General features: G+C 44.3%; 1 protein-coding gene across 2 annotated transcripts in view; it reads left to right on the top strand.

Annotated features, from left to right (window-relative positions):
* The window catches only part of CFAP221 (cilia and flagella associated protein 221), a 125,499-nt gene that overhangs the window by 17,766 nt on the left and 83,535 nt on the right, over nt 1-24,198 (top strand). For both annotated transcript variants that reach the window (XM_069577809.1, XM_069577810.1), the window contains exons 4-6: nt 1,559-1,645; nt 1,804-1,902; nt 3,874-3,974. In XM_069577809.1, the coding sequence (XP_069433910.1) occupies nt 1,559-1,645; nt 1,804-1,902; nt 3,874-3,974 (287 nt within the window). The remainder of the gene's footprint in view (nt 1-1,558; nt 1,646-1,803; nt 1,903-3,873; nt 3,975-24,198) is intronic.

Genomic DNA, 24,198 nt, shown 5'->3' on the forward strand with positions numbered 1-24,198 from the left:
CCAGGTGAAGACCAGATCCCAGAACCCAGAGTCCTTGCTCCCCTTTCATGTAGAGAAAGGAAAAACATCTCTACTCAGACACCCACTTAACTTACCAAGCATATTGTTCTGTCTCAAAGGAGGGCCTGCTCCTGACTCCAGGAGAGAACTCCTGACTTTGTGTTCTGTTTTATTAGCCCCAGGGATGGATTGAGGGCTGTCCTCTCCACACTCCTTTTCCTGATTTTTTGACTGCCTAAGTGTCACCAGGTCCCCAGGACAAGTGGCATGTAATTAGAGAAACTGAGGGTGAGCAGGTGACTGACGGCTTAGCTTAGCTGAATCACAGGAGTAAGTTGAGTTCAACAAAAAGGTACACAAGTGACTGGTCAGGATGGGAAGAGGGGACTGTGCCAGGTCACACAGAAGGGCACCTGGGGTTGCAGCTCTGGAAAAGTCTTAGGCTGGGCTGATTCACATGGGCATATTTCATTATTCTTTCAATGGTATTTGTTGTATCTATTTCATGATTCTTTAAGTGGTATATGACAGATTTTGAATCACTTAAAAAGTTTAAAAGTGCACCATAGCCAAAACAGTCTTGAGAAAGGAAAAACAGAATGGGAAAAATCAGGTTTCCTGACTTCAGACTAGACTACAAAGCTACAGGAATCCAAGCAGTAGAGTACTGACACTAAAACAGACACACAAATCAGTGCAACAGGAGAGAAAGCCCAGAAATAAACCTACACACTTACGGCCAGTTAATCTATGACAGAAGAGGCAAGAATACACAGTGGAGGAAAAGACAGTCTCCTCAATAAGTGGTGCTAGGAAAACTGGAGAGCTACACCGAAAAGAATGAAAGTAGAACGTATACCATATGCAAAAAAAAACATCAAAATGGATTACAAACCTAAATGTAAGACTGGATAGTATAAAGACTCTTAGAGGAAAACATAGGCAGAACATTCTTTCACATAAGTCCCAGCAAGATCTTTTTGGACTCACCTCCTAGAGTAATAATGAAATAATGCCATTTGTGGCACCATGGATGAACTTAGAGAGTATCATACTAAGTGAAGTAAGATGGATAGAGAGGCAAATACCGTATGATATCATTTACATATGGAATCTTAAAAAACGATACAAATGAACTTATTGACAGAACAGAAACAGACTCTGAAAACAAATTTGTACAGTTATCAAAGGGGAAAGGCTGAGGGGAAGGGATACATTAGTTTGAGATTGACATATATACACTCCTATAAAATATATAATCAACAGAGACTTACTATAGAACACAGGATATGCTTCTCAACGTTCTGTAATAACTTAAATGATAAAGAAGTCTGAAAAAGAATGGGTATATGTGTAACTCAATAACTTTGTTGTACATGTGAAACTGATAGAACATTATAAATCAGCTATTTCAATGTAAAATTTTTTTTAAAAATTTAAACAATAAAAATAAAAGCACACCATATCTCCACCTCCCTTTAGGAACAAGGTGAGGTATAAATATCTATGCAGATAGATAAAGCAGTGTGTTCATGTGAATGCTTCTTTTTCTCTCCAGCATCTGGTCAATATTTGCGATGAAGACATACATGTTCATATTTTACCCCCGCAAACTAAATACTTCCAGATCAATTATGTGAAAAAGGTACGTGTCACTGGGTGACCTGTTCTCCCTCGATGTTCGTTGTTGGATGTGGCTTTCCATGTAGTGGGTCTGTCTGGCACAGTATGTAGTGTGTTGTCCCTGTGGTCCTGCTCCTGTGGTCTCTGGGGTCTCCCGACAAGAGCCCCCTTGTCTTCCAGGAGCACCGCCTTGTCCCTGGCTTGTCTCTCAGGATCACCATTACATTTTCTCCAGATGAGTGGCGATACTATTATGATTGCATCCGCGTTCACTGTAAGGTAAGCTCCTTAAAATTAAATTTTTGGGGAGTGGGATGGTATCAAAACTTATATTTTCAAGAGCAGAAGAAAGAGATGGAATTACAAATACAAAGTTTCTCAGCGCAATGACTTAGGCAGCGACCTGAGTGGCTGGAGGGTCCTTGTCCAGCAATGTGGGTCCCAGCGGGGGAAGCCTCAGGTTGCTGAGCGCTGGGCCCGAGCCAGAGACACTGCTTGTTCTCACCTTTCCTGGCCTAAAAACCTAATTTTTCTTGTGGTCCTGGGAGTTACTGAACGCTTTTCAAATAATTTAAACATCGTCTTTTAAGTGCTAGGTGAGAAAATCAGCAACCCTGAACTGCGATTATGAACACCTAGAACTAATGGCTCGGATAAGGCGATGGCACCCCACTCCAGTACTTTGCCTGGAAAATCCCATGGACGGAGGAGCCTGGTGGGCTGCAGTCCATGGGGTCACTAAGAGTCAAACACGACTGAGCGACTTCACTTTCACTTTTCACTTTCATGCGTTGGAGAAGAAAATGGCAACCCGCTCCAGTGTTCTTGCCTGGAGAATCCCAGGGACGGGGGAGCCTGGTGGCTGCTGTCTGTGGGGTCACACAGAGACTGACATGACTAAAGCAACTTAGCAGCAGCAGCAGCAGCAGCAGGACTAATTGCTAATGTCCTCTGAGGCAGCCCTGAGGGTCTGCAGGGAGAAGGGGGCCTGTGTGGCCTGACCCCAAAGGCTGTACTCTGTGAGCCTCTTCCAAGTTACCTAATTCATCCTTGGCCCCCAGACCCCAGATCCACATGCTGTCAGCCCCTCCCTCAAAACTGGCACTCCCCCACCTCCTGCCCCCTGCTCTGACTTTCATGCCTGGCCCTTATAAGTTGAGAAGCCACAAGGGTAACAAAATTTAACTTTGCAAAACTAAAGTGGAAGAGTATGCTTTAGCAATAAACAAATTTCAACTTTTAAAAGGGGAGCGGGAACTAAAGATGAGACCAGAATATTGCTTTCAGAAAGAATATTCTGTACCAAGAACAAAAGTCCCTAGTAACGGCATTATATAGCACACCAGGGCAGGTGTCTTGCTACTAGGCAGCAATGGTAGCAGTGCCTCCTATTTCTATGGCTCCTTAAACTTTTTAAGGCCATCATCTGCTTTCATTCTCAAAAATACTTTTGAAGAAAGGTGGAATTATCCCCAGTTGAAAGCAAAGGAAGACGTGAGCTGTGGGGAGGTCAGAAGTCTTACTTGAGGTCATGCACTGGGCAGGTCTAGAAGCAGGGCTCTGTGCTTCTGGCTGGTCCCGCGTTGGCTGTTCAGTGCTGTCTGGATCAGCTGATTCTGTGCTGGTTTTTCTTTATCTCAGGCCATGCAAGACTGTTTTCTCTATAATATTCTGAAATAGAAACAGATTAATGTCTTCGTCTCTACATGAAGTCATTATATGATTATCTTTAGCTTTCCTGAATAATATTGAATGTAATTTCAATGAAATATACTTAAAATTTTCTCTACTTTGTTTATAACTAAGAAAAGTCAATATTTCAAATGTTATATTTAAGCACTCAGGTTTTTTTTTTAAGGCAATGTTTTCCTTTTTTTTCTGGAAATATTTTTTAATGGTAGAAAACAGGACAAGAAATAAAGGTTCTACAAATTCATCTTTGAAAATTATAGTCTCATATAATATCATATAAGAAACGAATCGCCAGTCCAGGTTCGATGCAGGATACAGGATGCTTGGGGCTGGTGCACTGGGATGACCCAGAGGGATGATATGGGGAGGGAGGTGGGAGGGGGGTTCAGGATGGGGAACACGTGTACACCCATGGCAGACTCATGTTGATGTATGGCAAAACCAATACAATATTGTAAAGTAATTAGCCTCCAATTAAAATAAATAAATTTAAATTTAAAAAAAAGAAAATTATAGTCTCAAGCATGATTAACTTGACTTTTTTCTTGTTAATTTTAGGGAGACGAGACTTTGCTTATTCCCATTCATGCCTATCCTGTCGTGAACACACTGGACTTTCCCTCATTTATAAATCTATCAAATGTTCTACTTGGTGAAAGGTAAGTTATCAAAATGAATTACCAAAGTGTCATGGGATGTGAAAAGAGGGACTCACATATGTAAAAACTTAGATTTCTAGTTTACCTAATGGAAAGTTTTCCTCCTAACTGAATTAGACTGGACTTGTAGTTGCAAAGACAAAAAACAAACCTCAAAAACCAAAAAACCAAAATTAAAAAAAGGAAACAAACCCAGTCAAGTCAAAATATCGTAAGCAGGAAAGGAGTGTATTAGGTCATCAACCTGAAAGGAACAAGGTGGATCTTCAGGCATGGCTGGGTCTAGAGTTTTGACAAAGGCTGGAGAAACCTGACCCTTTCCATGGCTTGGTTTTGCTGCCCTGTGCAGGCTTTTTTCTCAACAGGCTCCCCTGCTCGGGGCAAGACAGCTGCCAGAAGGTCCAAACAGGGGTGGTTGGAGGGGCTGTGAGGCTGGGAGTATTCACATAGAAGTCTCGGGATTGGATTGAATGCTGTTGGACCAGCGTGCATCTCATGCCCAGACATTTAACCTATTTTTAGATAGATTGGCGGCAGAGAAGGCTAAGACAGTAGACGGTCGCAATGGAAGTCAAATCTCAAGTCCTTTCTCCTTGCTGGGAAAATAGTTGATGACTCAGGTGTACTTTAAGATGTTTCTTATTTTTCCAGTAAACATTTATTGAATACCTACTACCAGGCATAGTGCCATGTGTCTCTAGGGACATAAAGAAGATGAATGTTGAGCAGTTAGACATTGAGATATAATGGCCACACCAGTTGTTAAAGTGTGTTAAATTTGAAATATTTCTGTACTGGCTGAGAAATACACACTGTCCTGTCCCTGTCCCTCCAGCTCATCTGCCTGGCCCCCCTTCTGCCACCCCACACCTCCAATGATGCAGTAACCAAGTTGTTAGTACCTAGCAGTCTGGACACAGGGGCACCTGCAGGACCTGGCTCCAGCTTTGCATCCATGCTGGCTGTGTACTGCCGGTGAAGTCCTGCTTGGGTGATGTTTTGAGTATCACCTATGTAAAAAGACCAATAGACAAAAGCTCTCATTCTGAAGATCTTAAAGTCTAACAGGGACAGAACCATGTCATTAAGAAATTACACCACTTGCTAAGTGTTGCCATCAAGGCACGCAAGAGGTTCTGTGTGGGTCCAGAAGAGGGAGTATAGAACTGACTAGGGGGATGGGAAAAGTCCTCCCGCATAAAGGGAGGCATCCAGTTATCCTCAGAGGACACCGTGGGGTAGGCTATGAGGATGGCGTCCAGGCAGGGGAACAGGGTGTACAAAAGCATGGCGGCAGCAGAGCGTGGATCATGCCTTGCAGGTGATGAATCCAGCCCACAGCCAGCAGATGCTAGACGCCTCTTTCTCTTTTGGCTGCACCTAGTCTTAGTTGTGGCACGTGGGATCTTCGGTCTTTGCTGCAGCACGCAGGATCTTTAGATGAGACCTGTGAACTCCTAGTAGCAGCATGCATGTGGAGTCTAGCTCCCCTACCAAGGATTGAACCTGTGCTCCCTGCATTGGGAGTGATGAGTCCCAGCCACTGGATCACCAGGGAAGTCCCTAGAGGCCTCTTGATCTAAGGACAGAGAGTAAGCAAAGACTGTGGGCTTCAGCCTGTGTGTGGGGGGGGGTCAGAGCATGTTCAAGGGCCTGTAGGCGGCACTGAGCAGGGGGATACAAGTTGCTAAAGACCCAGTAGCAGAGGAAGAGAGGCGGCAACTGAGGCTTTTTGGTGGTGGGAGGAGGTGACCAGAGTGTATGAGCTTCAGGGCCTTTGAGTGAAACTCACCATTTAGATCTGTAACAGTTGCCTTGGTTCAGCTGATGTGAGACCCTGCCCCTGCCCAGAGGCTTCCCATGGGCTTCTGACTCACCATCTCTCTTTACTTATTTTTTGAAAACAACTCTTTAAGAAGTATCAATAAATAGCACATACAGAAGAATATATAATAATATGCACAGTTTAAAGAATGATAATACATTGAAAATTGATTTTAAGACATTAAGACATAAAGCACTACCAGTAACTTTATAACCACTGTTCTGAATTTTGTGGCAATCATTTTTTTCTTTATTTTAATTGTTTTGACACATACATGGGCACCCCTGAATAGCACATGGTCTAGCTCTGCCAGTGTTTGATCTTTTTTCTTTTTGGCTGTGCTGCTGCTAAGTCGCTTCAGTCATGTTCGACTGTGTGCAACCCCATAGACGGCAGCCCACCAGGCTCCTCCGTCTCTGGGATTCTCCAGGCAAGAACACTGGAGTGGGTTGCCATTTCCTTCTCCAGTGTGTGAAAGTGAAGAGTGAAAGTGAAGTCACTCAGTCGTGTCCGACTGTTAGCGACCCCATGGACTACACCCTATCAGGCTCCTCCACCCATGGGATTTTCCAGGCAAGAGTACTGGAGTGGGTCGCCATGCTGGGTCTTTATTGTGGCATACAGGATCTTTGATCTTCCTTGCGGCTTATGGGATCTAGTTCCCTGACCGGGGATCAAACCCGGGCCCCCTGCAATGGGAGCACAGAGTCTTAGCCACTGGACCACCGGGGAAGTCCCTGATCTTTATACACATGAAATCATACTCTGCATCAGTTCTTTCGTAACTTGCTTTTTTGATCCAACATTGTGTTCTCTTGGTCTAACCATGTTAACCCAGAGCCGTCGTAGTTCACTGCTGTGTGTGTGTATGGCAGTGTTAAAAATCTTCTCACTGCTAGCAGACCTGTGGATTATTGGCACTACTTTTTTTTTTTTTTGGATGTGACTCGCACTGCTGTTGGATATCCTTGTGCATGGTCTGGGGTGTGTGTTCCAGAGCTTTCTACATTGTGCACCTAGAGGTGTAATTGCCAGTCCACATAGCTTCAGCGTCACCTTTTAATGCCAAATTGTTCTCCCATATGGGTGTGCCCATCGTACACACTCCCTTTTCTCCCGCACCATTGCCCATGGTGGGTGTTATCAGACCTTTACATTTTGGGTGATGTGTATTCTTGGCCCCTGGCTCTTCTTGTCTCTCTTTTCCCCCAAAATGCTCAGCCAGAACTCCTTCCCGGCACTTCTTCCTTCCCCTCATCCACCTTGTCTTCACTGACCCTCCTCAGCACTAAGTGGTCTATGCAGGGACCCTAAGGGGCTAACAGAGGTGAATCCCTCCTGGCAAGACTACTCACCCCTGCTCACTCTATGCATTTTGATGCCAAACATAGCTATTTACTTTAAATGGGTGAATACCAATTTTCAACCAAAACCAAAGTGGTGGAAACAGTTGACTTCCTAGTTCATCTGCTTTCCTCCCTCTTCTTCTCCCTCTCCCTCCACACATCACTCCTTGTTTGGACCATAAGCCAGGCTGTCCAGGTTGAGAGCTCTGGTGCATAGACAGAAGGAAAGGATGCAGACGTCAGCCTTGGTTCCTTTTTTTTTGACTACACTGCACTGCATGTGGAACTTCCTGGACCAGGGATCGAACCCATACGCCCTGCTGTGGAAGTGTAGAGTCTTAACCCCTGGACCACCAAGGAAGCCCAGCCTTGGTTCTAAACACACAAATCTGCTTACTTCCCTGGAGGCTTCTCTCAAGGTGTTTTATACATCATGCCCTTCATTTGTAATCAGAATGAAAATTTCAGCTAAACAGTTTATAAAACTTGAGTTACTGTGTGTAACACCTTGATAATTTCACAAATATTTCAAAACTTAAGAGTGCTATTTTGTTTCTAGCCAACAACACCTTTCCCAGACTTGATGCTTTTGACTCAATGGCTTTTCCCCAACTTTTAATGACACAAGCTGCCCACACTGCATGCAATCCATAATGTCTGGTAGCAGCCCAGGGTAGGATAGGGTGAGTATTTGAAAGGACTTTCTTCTGAAATGTCCTCTGTTAATTTTAGGCTCTCCTAGGGGTTGAAGGTATTATTTGCATAGGTTCTTTATTCAACATTCATTCATTCATTCAACAAACTTTTATAGAATGCCTACTATGTGCCAGGCACAATGGTATTACTGAGGATACATGAATCTCATCTCACGAATAGACAATTCTTTATTTTATTGAAGTATAGTTGTGTTATAATGCTGCGTTAACTTCTGCTGCATAGCAAAGTGATTCAGATATATATATACACATACATGGAGGAGGGCACAGCAACCCACTTCAGTGTTCTTGCCTAGAGAATTCCATGGACAGAGGAGCCTGGCAGGCTACAGTCTGGTGGGTAGCAAAGAGTCAGACATGGCTGAGCAACTTAGCACGCACTCTCGCATACATATACACACATACTTTTCCATATTCTTTTCCACTATGGTTTATCACAGGGTATTTAATATAATTCCCTGTGCTATACAGTAGGACCTTTTTGTTTATCCATTCTGTATACAACAGTTTGCATCTGCTAATCCCAAACTCCCAATTCATCCCTCCCTCAAGCCCCTCCCCCTCGGCAGCCGCAAGCTGTTCCTTACGTTTGTGAATCTGTTTCTGCTTTGCAGATAAGTTCATGTGTGTCATGTTTTACATGTGTGTGTGCATGCTAAGTCACTTCAGTCTCGTTCACCTCTGCCAGGCTTCTCTGTCCATCGGATTCTCCAGGTAAGAATACTGGAGTGGGTCGCCGTACCCTCCTCCAACCCAGGGATCAGCTCTGTGTCTCTTATGTCTCCTGCATTGGCAGGCAGCTTTTTTACCATTAGCACCACCTGGGAAGCCCCAGATTACACAAAGAAATGAAATATGAGACTTGTCTCTCTCTGACTTACTTCGTTTAGTATGATAGTCTCTAGGTCAATCCATGTTGCTGCAAATGGCATCCATTGTGTTTATGCACCACATCTTCTGTATTCATTCCTCTGTTGATGGATGTTTAGGTTGTTTCCATGTTTTGGCTACTGCCGCTATGAACGTAGGGGTGCATGTATCTTTTTGAATTATAATTTTGTCTGGATGTATGTCCAGAAGTGGGATTGCTGGGTCATACGACAGCTCTGGAGAAGGCAATGGCACCCCACTCCAGTACTCTTGCCTGGAAAATCCCATGGACAGAGGAGCCTGGAAGGCTGCAGTCCATGGGGTCGCTGAGGGTCAGACACGACTGAGCGACTTCACTTTCACTTTCATGCGTTGGAGAAGGAAATGGCAACCCACTCCAGTGTTCTTGCCTGGAGAATCCCAGGGACGAGGGAGCCTAGTGGGCTGCCGTCTCTGGGGTCGCACAGAGTCGGACACAACTGAAGTGACACAGCAGCAGCAGCAGCACGACAGCTCTATTTTTAGTTTTTTAAGGAATCTCCATACTGTTTTCCACAGTGGCTACACCAACTTACATTCCCACCAACAGTGCAGGAAGATTCCCTTTTCTTCACACTCTCTCCAGTACTTATTGTTTGTAGATATTTTAATGATGGCCTTTCTGACAATGAGGTGGTACTTCACTGTAGTTTTAATTTGCATTTCTCTAATAATTAGCAATGATGAGCGTCTTTTCACGTGCCTATTGGCCATCCGCATGTCTTCTTTGCAGAAATATCTGTTTAGGTCTTCTCCCTGGTTTTCAATTTGTTTGTTTTAAAGGCGTGGGGTCTTCCAGTCCTTGGGGTATTGATCTTTTTTAATGCGGATTTTTGGCTGCGCCGGGTCTTTGTTGCTGTGTGCGGGCTTTCTCTAATAGTTATGGTTCACAGGCTTAGCTGCTCCGAGGCATGTGGGGTCATCCTGGGCCAGAGATCTAACCTGTGTCCCTTGGCATCGGCGGGCAGATTCTTAATTACTAGACCACCAGGGAAGTCCTGGGTTGTTTGTTTTGTTGTTGTTGACTTGTATGAGCTGTTTCTTAAATGGATGATTCTAATTTCTAACTCAGTGTGTTCTGAGGTAGCACGCCTAACCCAGCTCAGTGTGAAGTGAGTTGGTGGCAGGGTGACAATATATAACCTTGACGTACTCCTTTTCCAGTTTTGAGCCTGTCCCTTCTTCCATGTCCAGTTCTAACTGTTGCTCCTTGACCTGCATACAGGTTTCTCAGGAAACACATAAGTTGGTCTGGTATTCCCATCTCTTTAAGAGTTTTCCATAGTTTGTTGTATTCCATCAGTCAAAGGTTTTGCATAGTCAATGAAACAGAGGTAGATGTTTCTCTGGGATTCCCTTGCTCTTTCTATGATCCAACGGATGTTGGCAATTTGGTCTCTGGTTCCTCTGCCTTTTCTAAACCCGCCTTGTACCTCTGAAAGGTCTTGGTTCACGTACTGCTGAAGTCTAGCTTGAAGAATTTTGAGCATTACCTTGCTAGCATGTGAAATTAACAGAATATTACGGTAGTTTGAACATTCTTTGGCATTGCCCTTATTTAGGACTGGGATGAAAACTGACCTTTTCCAGTCTTGTGGCCACTGCTGAATTTTCCAAATTTTCCAACATACTGAGTGCAACACTTTCACAGGCACTGATTGCAAATATTTAAATGTAGCAGTGGGGCCTTAGGTTCCTTAGAAGCGGAAATAAGGATTCATTGCCCACGATTTATTAAGGCAGAACCCATGAAGGAGTGCAGGGCAGGGGTGAGGGTGCCTAGCCCTCAGCTGAAGGTACTTCTCTGGAGAAGGTCATGGGAAGAGTCCTCAGCCACAGCACCCCCAGGAGTCTGTCACTGGGAGCTCCAGCTGGTGAAGGAGAGGGGCTGTAGCATCGCCCCTCAAGGCCCACAAGGCACAGCAAGCAGACACCCTTGGGTCACACACCCGCTTGTCAGCTCTGTCCGGCTTTATCTGGCTCTGGAATTGCCCTCCTCTGGAGTGACGATGCGGATTCCGTGTGAGGTTGAGGTGATGTTAGCTGCTGCCTGGCAGGGTGATTATCTCCTGATGGGTGGTGTCACGATGGAGAGTATAGGGCTGGCTACTCCTGGTGCTCCCTCCTGGGGACAGAGGGGCTCTTCAGTGTGACCTTGCACTGTTCATGGTTCGCTTATTGTTCCAGTTGCTGTTAGACTTGGATAGTTGGTGGCATTAATTACACAGATTTTTCTTTTTTTACATTACATGGCTATGTACACTATTCTGATACATATAGTTCATAAATTAAGGTTCTGTAGAAAAGTTATGTGCAAGACATGCAATACTGGATTTATGTTAATACAATGGATCCCAGGATGTGATTAGTTGGAGAAAAAAATGTTGGGCTAGGCATTTTGGCTAAAGGAAGGAGAAGTTATAACACAGAGCACACGCACTTCTGGTTTGAAGGGCAGCTGCAGCAACATGATCTGTGATAAACTATTAATACTTGCTGCGGCCGCTGCTCGGTGAGTAAGAAGCAGTGATCCCTCACCTGTGACCTCCAGTCTTACCTCTCACCTGGGAGCCCACCAAGCCACTGCCTGCCCTCGAGGCCGATTTGCAGTCACGTGTTCTCAGTCACTCAGTGGTGTCTGACTCTGTGACCCCATGGACTGTAACGCACCAGGCTCCTCTGTCCATGGGATTCTCCAGGCGAGAATACTGAAGTGGGTTGCCAGTTCCTCCTCCAGGGGATCTTCCCAACCCAGGGATTGAACCCATGTCCCCTGTGGCTCCTGCATTGCAAGGTGAATTTCCTACCACCAAGCCACCTGGGAAGCCCCAGTTTGCAGCTCAGCTCCTCCTATTTCCCTGCCTCAGCCCTCAGCCCCCAGCCCCCACCCCTGAGTGAATACAAATTCCCCCAGCTCCGCTCCATCGCTTCTCTCGGGACTGCTTGTGAGGCCCCACTCTGGGGCCAGAAATGACGCCCATGCAGATACTGCCTCTGCAGCCAACCTCACCCAGTAGCCCCGCTCCGCACCCAGAGAGCCGGCACCTCCTCCGGCCGTACCGACCACCTCTTAATGTGTCTCACAGGATGGGCACGGGCTTCTGGCACCTATGCCTCCGGCTCCTACTTAGCCCTCTCCCTTCTCAGCCCCTCAAACTCAGTCTCTCCCTTCTTAGCTCCTTGTGAAGAGCTAAAGCCCAGGATGGTTTTCTGAGGATCAGCTTGCTGCAGAGGGTGGGATGTGTCCCTCCAACAATCCTATCTTGTCTGGCACAAATGATTTATCCCTCAGCATGTCATCCATCTGCCCGTTCCGAATTTGTGCTTCTGATTTTATTAAACTGCTGACCTGCTCCGTTTAGTCCACATAGTGGGGGTTCACATGATTTATTTTTTGTAAACATTTCAGGCTTATGGTTGCCAAGGGGGAGGAGGATGGGAGAGGGGTGGACTAGGAGTTTGGGGTTAGCAGATGCAAACTATTTATAGGGAATGGATAAGCAACAAGGTCCTACTGTATAGCACAGGGAGCTATATTCAATATCTTGTGATAAACCATAGTAGAAAAGAAAATGAAAAAAATGTGTGTGCATAACACATTTATATATGTGTAGAGCTGGGGGGTTTCCCTGGTGGCTCAGATGGTAAAGAATCCGCCTGCAATGCAGGACACCTGGGTTCTATCCCTGGGTCCGGAAGATCCCCTGGAGAAGAGAACAGCAACCCACTGTAGTATTCTTGCCTGGAGAATTCTGTGGACAGAGCAGCCTGGCAGGCTACAGTCCACGGGGTCACAAAGGGTCAGACACAACTGAGTGACTTTCACTTTCATGTTTAACTGAGTCACTTTGCTGTAGAGCAGAAATTAGCACAACATAGTAAATCAACTATACTTCTTTAAAATAAATTTTAAAAATTTCAGTTAGTTGCCAGCATTGAAAAATCAGATTTCACATGAAATTTAGATTTCCACGTTTTTTTGTTGTTGTTGTTTTTGAAAAAAGAAAGCTCCAGAAGTACCAGGCACAGATTCCTATCTGACTGCAATCAGCTCAGTAGGGATGGCATGGACACTGCCCCTTCAGAGGGCCGTGCCTCTACCAGGCGCCACAGGCCCCACCTCTCCCTGCTGCCTCTCAGGCTACCCTCTCCGCTCAGTGTTACCTGCCTGGCCGGTGAGGACCCTCAGTAAAGAAACTGAAAAAGAGACAACACCGTGCAGGGTCTAGATTCCCATGCAGGCTCTGCGTGGTGATAGCTACGTGGCCCTGAAAGTTGACAGCCATCATCATTGTCATCACCAAGGAGATTTTTGCCTGAATGATGCACAGATGAGACCAGACAGTTTGGCTCACACTTCAACAAAGGTGGACAACTTACAGAGAAATTGCTTTGAGAGGCTCGGGGTGGGGAGGCTGGCGGCCAAGCTGAAGCTGGGTTTCCAAGGCTCGGGGACTGGGCTGATGTCAGAGGGGTTGTGTGAAGCCCCCGAAACAACCTGTGAGGAACTCTGCATGAGCTGGGGAGAGAGGCCAGGGTGGGGCAGGCAGGGAGGAGTCAGGGTGTAGCTGTAGGTTCTAGGGCTAACAGCTTCTTTCTCTTGGCATGTTTATATCTGTGTGTGTGTGTGTGTGTGTGTGTGTGTGTATTTTAAATTGGTTTCTTTTTTATCGGATCATAGTTGATTTACATTGTTATGTTAGTTTCAGGTGTATAGGAAAGTGATTCAATTGTACATATATATATTTATATATTTTTCCCCATATGGCTTATTATAAAATACTGAGTATAGCTCCTTGTGCTGTATGGTAGATCTTTGTCATTTATCTATTTTATATGTAGTAGTGTATCTCTCTTACCCCCAAATTCCTAATGTATCCTCCCCACCCTCTCTTGGTGTATATATTTTTTAAAAAGTTTTATTGAGATAGAATTTGCATATCACAAAATGTACTAATTTACAACATACAATTCAGTGGTTTTTAGTATGTATCAACCGTCACCACAATTCTAGGCTCTTTTTATTGCCCAGAAAGAACCTTCCACCTTCTCATTTCTCCCTCAAACTTCACAGCCTTTCGTCAACTGTAATTTACTTTGTGTCTCCATACATGTGCTTATTCTGGACATTCCCTAAAAATGGAATCATATGTCTATGGTCCTTGGTGACTGACTTCTTTACTTAGCCTGATGTTTTCAGTTTGCATCCAGCTTGTAGCACGCATCAGTACTTCATTCCTTTTTAGTGCCAAATGATATCCTACTATATGGATAAACCATATTTTATTATCGGTTCATCAGTTGATGGACATTGAGTTGTTTCCACTTTTTGCCTACTTTGAATAGTGCTGCTATAAACATGTATTTGTTTTTATGCAGATAAGTGTTTTCGTTTCTGTTGGCTACATACCTGGGAACAGAATTTCTAGGCCGTAATAGTAACTCTGTGTTTAACATTTTGAGAAGCTGCCACACTGTTTTTCAAGTGACTGCACCATTTTTCATTCTTACCAGCAATGTCTGAGGGTCCCAATGTCATTTACATGTTTATTTATTCATTTTTATTTAAAATGTATTGGAGTGTAGTTGATTTGCCTTATTGTGTTGGTCTCAGGTGTGCAGTGAAGTGAGTCGGTCATATGTATACATATACCCTCTCTTAGGTTCTTTTCCCATGTGGGCCATTACAGAGTATTGAGTAGTTTCCTGTGCTATACAGCAGGTCCGTATTAGTTGTCTATTTTATATATAGGGCTCCCCTGGCTCAGACAGTGGAGAATCTGCTTGCGGTGTGGGGTACCTGGGTTCAATTCGTGGGTCAGGAAGATTTCCAGTATTCTTGCCTGGAGAATTCCATGGACAGAGGAGCCTGTATTCCAATGACGTTTATGTGTTTAAATGTCAGAGTAAAGCAATTCTTTCTATAGCTAAAGAAAAAAAATACTGCACATTATGGGGAAGGACAAAGGTGATGGGAAAACATAAATTTAGCAGAGGGTAGATTCAGAAGAATATATGTTCTCTTTATATATATATATAACCAATTTAGACCAAATTGCCAGAAGTTGCAGAATTTTCATTTAATATCCTAAGTTTGCTCTCTTTGAGGTTGCTTCTGGGGAGAAGCAGGTGTGGTCTGGGTCTAGCCTTTCTGAGGATTGGGTGGCACCTCAGTCACTTTCCAAAAGGTCAGGAGGCAGACTTGTATCTATTCATCAACTATGTTCTCATGGGCTGGATTTGATAGTTGTAAATTTTCCTTGCTGAGATAAAATCCCACATGGACATTTGCCAACTACCTATAAACAACTGTGGTGGTTTAAAATTTGGTGAACTGTGTTTTGACAGCTTCTGTAAATAACAAAAAGTAGCATTACAGTTTCTATCCAACATCTATCCAACATCCAACCATGGGATGCAGAGGCCTTTCAGCTGTCTTTCGCCTGCAGATGTTGAAACTGCTCTATAACTGGGTAACCCCAGCCATCACTTCGTTTCTAATCTTAGACAGCATTATGGATCAGATACAGTGCTATTCTTCCTGCACACATAAGTAAATGAAAGCATGCTAATGAGAGGTACTGAAATGTTACCTCTTCCTGTTTCCATGACTCTAGAAAGGTTCATCTTAAATCATCTTACTCTGCAATTTCCCTGGCAGTGTCTATCTCATACTGAACAACTGGCTGAAATCTGGCGCAAATCCAGTCGATTAGCTAGTTGTCCTGTCCATGTGGCATCACCTGACCCTCCTAGCATCAAGCTGATTCAGTTGACCAGTTGGTTGGTGCACTATAGACAGGCTCATCTGGAAGTCTCCTGGGGCCCCCTCTAGTGGCGCATGGGCTTCTCTCGGTGCAGAACACAGGCTGCAGGCTCTCAGGCTTCAGCAGTCTTGGTACATGGGCTTAGATGCCCTGAGGTATGTGTGGTCTTAGTTCCTAGACCAGGGATTGAACCCATGTCCCCTGCATTGGAAGGTGGATTCTTAACCACTGGATCACCTGGGAAGTCCCAAAAAGAGCTTACAATGGAAGGCCTCAATTTGTTTTGTTTTGTTTTCAAGTGTTTCTCACAAAATGTTGAATCCCAGGCTTTTGACTCCTGGAGAAAGTCATTGAAAGGCTGAAAAACAAAATTTAGGAAAGTAGTATTGACCTTACTAGAGCTTAGCTTAAAAACTGTATTACTCTGCTTTTCTCCCTTGGATTTTGTGCACATTTGATTTGGAAAATTGCCCTTGGTTTGCATGGTACTAAGGATTGGAGCAACACCAACGGATGGTCAGTTTAGGAATGTGTGTATCAGGGGCCAGGGTAAAAGGTGGAGTACTTTTTTTTATTTAGGGCTTTCTAGTTTTTGTATAAATTCTTGGAATAATACATTAAATTTAATAGATACATTATATGGCTTATATGAAACTACCAACCTAGTATCATGGACTAAACAGTAAGAAACTTTAAAATATTGTTATGAAAACTATTCATAGATTAGCTCCCAGCTCTAGCATTTAAGAATACAGCATAAGGAGTTTCAGTGTCTACTCCTGGAAGAAGCAAAGGTAAATATTGCGGATGGCATGGTTTCTAGAGTGTGATTTTTTTTTTTTGGTCATGCCATGTGTCTTATGAGAGCACAGAGTTGTAAGCACTGGACCACCAGAGAATTCCCTAGAATGTGATTATTTAATGCTTGTCAAAATATTTAGAGTAGCTAGCAACCAGGGACCTGCCCTAAGATGAGCAGCCCTGAATTTCGTTCCTTACCCCACATTATCTGTACCTCTAGTGAGTTGTAGATGCTGTTTTCTATACGATGTATTAATTCTATTACTGTGTTCATGTTTAAGTGACGTTATCCTTTAGTTTTTAGAAGGTCTTTTGTACTGTGTGATTCCACTCAGAGCAGGTACTCAGACTCATCATGTTTAGAGACAGAAAGCAGAAGGGTGGGTACCAGAGGCTAGGGGATGGGATTGCAGTTTAATGGGGACAGAGTTCCAATTTTGCAAGTGATAGAAGTTCTGGAGAAGGACGGTGGTAATGGTTGTACAACAGTGTGAATGTCCCCAGTCCCACTCAACTGTGCCGCTGCTGCTGCTGCTTGGTCGCCTCAGTCGTGGCCAACTCTGTGTGACCCCGTGGACTGTAGCCTGGCGTGCTCCACTGTCCATGGAATTCTCCAGGCAAGAGTACTGGAGTGGGTTGCCATGCCCTCCTTGGGAACTTCCCAACCGAGGGATCAAACCTGAGTCTTCTACCTTGCAGGCAGATTCTTTACCACTGAGCCACTAGGGGAAGCCCAAACTGTACCCTTAGGAATGGGTAAATTTTATGGTATATACATTTTCTAAAAAAGGTATTTAGAAATATGAATGGGGTACATATTATCTCTGTGAATGACAGGTAACATGTCACCAGGTCACCTCTAACTTCTTCGAAATTCAGTTCCCTTCCCCACCCCACCCCCAGAGAAATATCTTAACTTCCTTAACCAAGTATGCAAGGGGACCTCATATAATAATACTTCTGGTTGTTCCCTAGTGTTTTCAGAATTCCATCTTTTCCTAAACTAATGGGATGTGTGTAAAATTTTACCAGTGGGGAGAACTAAGTAGGGTTGGGGAAGAAATTGAACTAGGGGCAAGAAAGGAACTTGACAGTCACACCAGCAAGAGAAAAAGCATCAAACCTCCCTGACTCCTTGCCTCCTTCTTGGTCTATGTGTGTGTGTGCTTAAGTCATCTCCAACTCTTTGCAACCCCATGGACTGTAGTCCACCAGCCTCCTCTGTCCATGGGATTCTCCAGGCAAGAATACTGGAGTGGGTTGTCATTCCCTCCTCCAAGGGATCTTCCCCACCCAGGGTTTGAACCCGTGTCTCTTATGTCTCCTGCATTGGCAAGTGGATTCTTTACCACCAGCTCCACCTGGGAAGCCCAATATTGGTCTAAGCTGAGTCTAAAGTAAGGATGGTATGTAATTCTGTAAAGGAAAAAAAAAATTAGATGCCTGTTAAGTGACCATTTCTTTATGTAAATTTGTGTTTGTCCTTGTTTGACTATGTCATTAAAGATCCTGGGTCCACTGTGCTTCTGGTCCCAGTCAATTGTGGCTTTGAAAGTGAGATAAGCGGCATATGGAAGTTCACAGGAACATAAATTATCTGAGATTGCAAGGGCATACTTTGAAATCAGAAACGTAATTTACTCTGCATTCTTCATATCTTTTCAAATTGTGGCACATTCATCTGGGGATCTGGCTTATTGAGAAACTATTTTGTCTGATTTCTTTCTATTTTTTGTTGGTCATCTTCTGAATACAGCAATTTACACCTCAGGCTTGAAGGAAACTAAATGGCCAGTCCCCAGACACCCCTACCCCTTTCTCTCTACATGCATGGCAGGACTTGAGGGGAGGTTGGTAACATTTGAGACAAAGTCCTGGGACTTTATAAGCCTTTCTTGATGATGGACTAATTGAAGAACTTGCCTTTCAAAAAGTTCAGCAAATAAAGCCCAGAGGGATCAGTTTTGAAGAGAAAATCAATGGGGAAGAAGCTGTAGGTGTTAACAGTGAGATGGCTTAGTTTTTGAGGTTGTTAGAGACCGAGGAGAGGGACATAGCATGGCAATTAAGAGCTCGGGTCCTGGGGTCCTGGCTTTCATTCCCACCTCAGTCAGTCCAGTTAGTCAGTCGTGACCCCGTGGACTGCAGCATGCCAGGCTTCTCTGTCCAGGCTTCTGTCCAACTCCAGGAGCTTGCTGAAACTCATGTCCACTGTGTCAGTGATGCCATCCAAATATCTCATCCTCTGTCATCCCCTTCTCCTCCTGCCTTCAATCTTTCCCAGAATCAGAGTCTTTCCCCATGAGTCAGTTATTCACATCAGGTGGCCAAAGTATTGGAGTTTCAGCATCAGCATCACTCCTCCCAATGAATATTCAGGACTGATTTCTTTTAGGACGGACTGGTTGGATCTCCTTGCAGTCCAAGAGACACTCAAGAGTCTTCTCCAACACCACAGTTTAGAAGCATCAATTCTTCGGCCCTCAGCTTTCTTTGTAGTCCAACTCTCACATCCATACATAGCTACTGGAAAAACCATAGCTTTGACTAGATGGACCTTTGTTGGCAAAGCGATGTCTATGCTTTTGAATATGCTGTCTAGGTTGGTCATAGTTTTTCTTCCAAGGAGCAAGTGTCTTTTCATTTCATGGCTGCAGTCACCATCTACAGTGATTTTGGAGCCCCCCAAAATAGTCTATCACTGTTTCTATTGTTTCCCCATCTATTTGCAATGAAGTGATGGGACTGGATTCCATGATCTTAGTTTTCTGAATGTTGAGTTTTAATCCGATTTTTTCACTGTCCTCACTCACTTTCATCAAGACGCTCTTTAGTTTGTCTTCATTTTTTGCCACTGGTGGTGTTATCTGCGTATCTGAGGTTATTACTGTTTCTTCCAGCAGTCTTGATTCCAGCTTCTGCTCCATCCAGCCTGGCATTTTGCATGATGTACTCTGCATGTAAGTTAAATAAGCAGGGTGACAATATACAGCCTTGAGGTACTCCTTTCCCAATTTGGAACCAGTCTGTTGTTCTATGTCCCATTCTAACTGATGCTTCTTGACATACATACAGATTTCTCAGGAGGCAGGTAAGGTGGTCTAGTATTCTGATCTCTTTAAGAATTGTCCACAGTTTGTTGTGATCCACCCAGCCAAAGGCTTTGGCATAGTACATAAAGCAGAAGTAGATGGTTTTCTTTGGAACTCTTTTGCTTTTTTGATGATCCAACAGATGTTGGCAATTTGATCTCTGGTTCCTCTGCCTTTTCTAAATCTAGCTTGAAATCTGGAGGTACATGGTTCATGTACTGTTGATGCCTGGCTTAGAGAATTTTGAGCATTACTTTGCTAGCATGTGAGATGAGTGCAATTGTGTGGTAGTTTGAAGATTCTTTGGGACTGGAATGAAAACTGACCTCTTCCAGTCCTGTGGCCACTGCTGAATTTTCCGAATTTGCTGGTATATTGTGTGAAGCACTTTAATAGCATCATCTTTTAGGATTTGAAAGAGCTCAGGTGAAATTCCATCACCTCCACCAGCTTTGTTCACCATAATGCTTTCTAAGGCCCACTTGACTTCTCATTCCAGAATGTCTGGCTCTAGGTGAGTGATCACACAATCATGGTTGTCTGGGTCATGAAGATCTTTTTTGTACAGTTCTTCTGTGTATTCTTGCCACCTCTTTTTAATATCTTCTGCTACTGTTAGGTCCATACCATTTCTGTCCTTTATTATCCCCATCTTTGCATGAAATATTCCCTTGGTATCTCTAATTTTCTTGAAGAGATCTCTAGTCTTTCCCATTCTATTGTTTTCCTCTATTTCATTGCATTGATCACTGAGGAAGGCTTTCTTGCTATTCTTTGGAAGTCTGCATTCAAATGGGTATATCTTTCCTTTTCTCCCCTGCTTTTTGCTTCTTTTCACAGCTATTTGTAAGGCCTCCTCAGACAGCCATTTTGCTTTTTTGCATTTCTTTTTCTTGGGGATGGTCTTGATCACTGCCTCCTATACAGTGTTACAAACCTCTGTCCATAGTTCTTCAGGCACTCTTTATCTATCAGATCTAATCCCTTGAATCTATTTGTCACTTCCACTGTATAATTGTAAGGGATTTGATTTAGGTCATATCTGAATGGTCTAGTGGTTTTCCCTACTTTCTTCAATTTAAGTCTGAATTAGGCAATAAGGAGTTCATGATCTTAGCTCTAGTCAGCTTCTAGTCTTGTTTTTGCTGACTGCATAGAGCTTCTCCATCTTTGGCTGCAAAGAATATAATGAATCTGATTTTGGTGTTGGCCATCTGATGATGTCCATTTGTTGAGTCTTCTCTTGTGTTGTTGGAAGAGGGTGTTTGCTATGACCAGTGCATTCTCTTGGCAAAACTCTATTAGCCTTTGCCCTGCTTCATTCTATACTCCAAGGCCAAACTTGCCTGTTACTCCAGGTATCTCTTGACTTCCTACTTTTGCATTCCAGTCCCCTATAATGAAAAGGATATCTTTTTTGGGTGTTAATTCTAGAAGGTCTTATAGGTCTTCATAGAACCGTTCAACTTTCACTTCTTCAGCATTAGTTGTTGGGGCATAGACTTGGATTACTGTGATACTGAATGGTTTGCCTTGGAAATAAACAGAGATCATTCTGTTGTTTTTGAGACTGCACCCAAGTACTGCATTTCAGACCCTTTGGTTGACTATGAAGGCTACTCCATTTCTTCTAAGGGATTCTTGCCCACGGTAGTAGATATAATGGTCATCTGAGTTAAATTCATCCATTCCAGTCCATTTTAGTTCACTGATTCCTAAAATATTGATGTTGACTCTTGCCATCTCCTGTTTGCCCACTTCCAATTTGCCTTGATTCATGGACCTAACGTTCCAGGTTCCTATGCAATATTGTTCTTTACAGCATTGGACTTTTACTTCCATCACCAGTCACATCCACAACTGGGCATTGTTTTTGCTTTGGCTCCATCTCTTCATTCTCTCTGGAGTTGTTTCTCCACTCTTCTCCCATAGCATATTGGGCACCTACAGCCTGAGGAGTTCATCTTTCAATGTCATATCTTTTTGCCTTTTCATACTGTTCATGGGGTTCTCAAGGCAAGAGTGCTGAAATGGTTTGCCATTCCTTTCTCCAGTGGACCACATTTTGTCAGAACTCTCCACCATGACCCATCTGTCTTGGGTGGCCCTATACTGCAAGGAGATCCAACCAGTCCATCCTAAAGGAGATCAGTCCTGGATGTTCATTGGAAGGACTGATGTTGATGCTAAAACTCCAATACTTTGACCACCTGATGCGAAGAGCTGACTCATTTGAAAAGACCTCGATGCTGGGAAAGATTGAGGGCGGGAGGAGAAGGGGACGACAGAGGATAAGATGGTTGGATGGCATCACTGACTCAAAGGACATGGATTTGGGTGGACTCCAGGAGTTGGTGATGGACAAGGAGGCCTGGCGTGCTGTGGTTCATGGGGTGGCAAAGAGTCGGACACGACAGAGTGACTGAACTGAACTGAACTGACACAGCATGGCTTATAGTTTTCTTCAGTTAGACAAGGCTGTGGTCTGTGTGATCAGTTATCTGTGATTGTGATTTTCATTCTGTCTGCCCTCTGAGGTATAAGGATAAGAGGCTTATGGAAGCTTCCTGATGGGAGAGACTGACTGTGGGGGAAACTGGTTCTTGGTTCTGATGGGCAGAGCCATGCTCAGTAAATTTAAATCCAGTTTTCTGTTGATGGGCGGGACTATGTTTCTTCCCGGTTGTTTGACCTGAGATCAAACTATGGCGGAAGAAATGCGGATAATGGCGACCCCCTTGAAAAGGTCCTGTGCACTGCTGCACTCAGTCCCTTTTACCCTGCAGCAGGCCGCTGCCAATCCATGCCTCTGCTGGAGACTTCTGGACACTCAACAGGCAAGTCTGTGTCAATCTCTTGTGGGGTCACTGCTCCTTTCTCCTGGGTCCTGGCGCACATAAGGTTTTGTTTCGGCCCTCCAAAAGTCTGTTTCCCTAGTCCTGGGTAAGTTCTGGCGGCTCTATGGTGGGGTTAATAGTGACCTCCTCTAAGAGGGCTTATGCCACAATCAGGTCTGCTGTACCAGAGCCCCTGCCCCTGTGACAGGCCACTGCTGACCCATACCTCCGCAGGGGACACTCAAACACTCAAAGGCAGGTCTGGCTCAGTCTCTGTGGGGTCTCCTGGTGTGCACAAGGTTTTGTTTGAGCCCTCCAAGTGTCTCTGGAAGGTATGGGGTTTGATTCTAAATGCAATTTTGCCCCTCCTACTGTCTTTCTGGGGCTTCTCCTTTGCCCTTGGACATGGGGGATTTTTTTTTTTTTTTTTTTTTGGTGTGATCCAACATCCTCCTGTCCAACGGTTGTTCAGCAGCAAGTTGTCATTTTGGAGTTCTCACAGGAGAAGATGAGCGCATGTCCTTCTGCTCTGCCATCTTGTGACCCTCACCATTCCACCCTCATCTCTTATTAATTGTATGTCCTTGGATAGCCCTACACTGGTCAGTCTATTTATCTATGAAATGGTCTGAATAATAGTGCTTACCTCCCAGGTTGGCTGAGGCACAAGCACATGGCTGGAACATGTGAAGAGCTACTACTGAAAAGAGAAAAAGACTTTAAAATGTCCAAGTTAAGATTCCCACCAGAAATGGGGTAAAGGCAGTCATTCACTAAAGGAGAAATGAGGTGAGGAAGAGAGAATGCTGTCTGGGTCTGGTTTTTCCTTACTGCTGTGTAACAAACCACCCTGGAAGCAGTGGCTTAAAGTAACAGCAGTCATTTGTTTTGCTCCTGGATCTACATTTTGAAGGCTCCTTGGTGGAGAAAGTTGCCCTGCTTTGTGCAGAGTCAGCTGAGGCTGCTTAGCCAAGCCAAGGGATCCACTTCCCAGGATGGTCCACTCGCATGCTGGCTGTTCCCTGGGCTGAGCTGGGTGCAGGGCTGGTAGCCTTTGTTCTCTCCACATGGGTCTCTCCAAAGGCTGCTTGTGCTTCCTGCCAACCTGGCAATAAGGTGAGCACCCAGGAGGATCAAGATATGCCAGTCTCCTGGGTATGGCCTTAGGAAAGCAATGTAGCATCATTATTTCCACTGCTCTCCAGGAGCTGAGTGGCCAGAGAGCCCAGATCCCAGGGAAGGAGACTGGGGATGCACCTCTCAATGAAAAAAAATGGGTTTGTTTTCATATTTGTGTATTTATTTTTGCCTGCTTTGGCTCTTGGTTGAGATACTCAGGTTCTCAGCTGCACAGAGTCTTCTCTCTAGTTATGGTACAGGGACCCCAGAGTGCATGGGCTCCGTAGTTGAGGCCCACAGGCTCAGTTGCAGCATATGGGCTTAGCTGTCCCCTAGCATGTGGGATCTTAGTTCCCCGACCAGGGATCAAACCCATGTCTACTGCATTGTAAGGCAGATTCTTAACCACTGGACCACCAGGGAAGTCCCAATATCGATGAGCTCACTCAGATTCAATTTTCTCATGAGTCTTCTGTACATTTGAAAAGGACTGGGTCTCATACAAATACGTCATTGCTGTCCACAGCTTTGGATCTCTAAGTGATTCCTGTATCAGTGAGTAATTGACAAGGGAAAAGTCCTGCTAAATTGACATGATTACATAGTCTACATTGTGGTTTAAATTTTATATATGTCTCTGTGAAGAGGCTTCCCTTTATCTTGATGGTTACAAGTAGCATGCAATAGCTGATGATTAATTTATTGTGCCCTCTGAATCCACCATCTTGTAATAAGTTAGCATTTGTCATGCTTTTTACTGTTACTGAATCATACTTGGGTCTGCTTGCCTGTGTGCAGCAAAGCCATCCTAA

The sequence above is a fragment of the Ovis canadensis genome, chromosome 2 (genome assembly GCF_042477335.2).
Source record: "Ovis canadensis isolate MfBH-ARS-UI-01 breed Bighorn chromosome 2, ARS-UI_OviCan_v2, whole genome shotgun sequence".
NCBI classification, from domain to species: domain Eukaryota; kingdom Metazoa; phylum Chordata; class Mammalia; order Artiodactyla; family Bovidae; genus Ovis; species Ovis canadensis.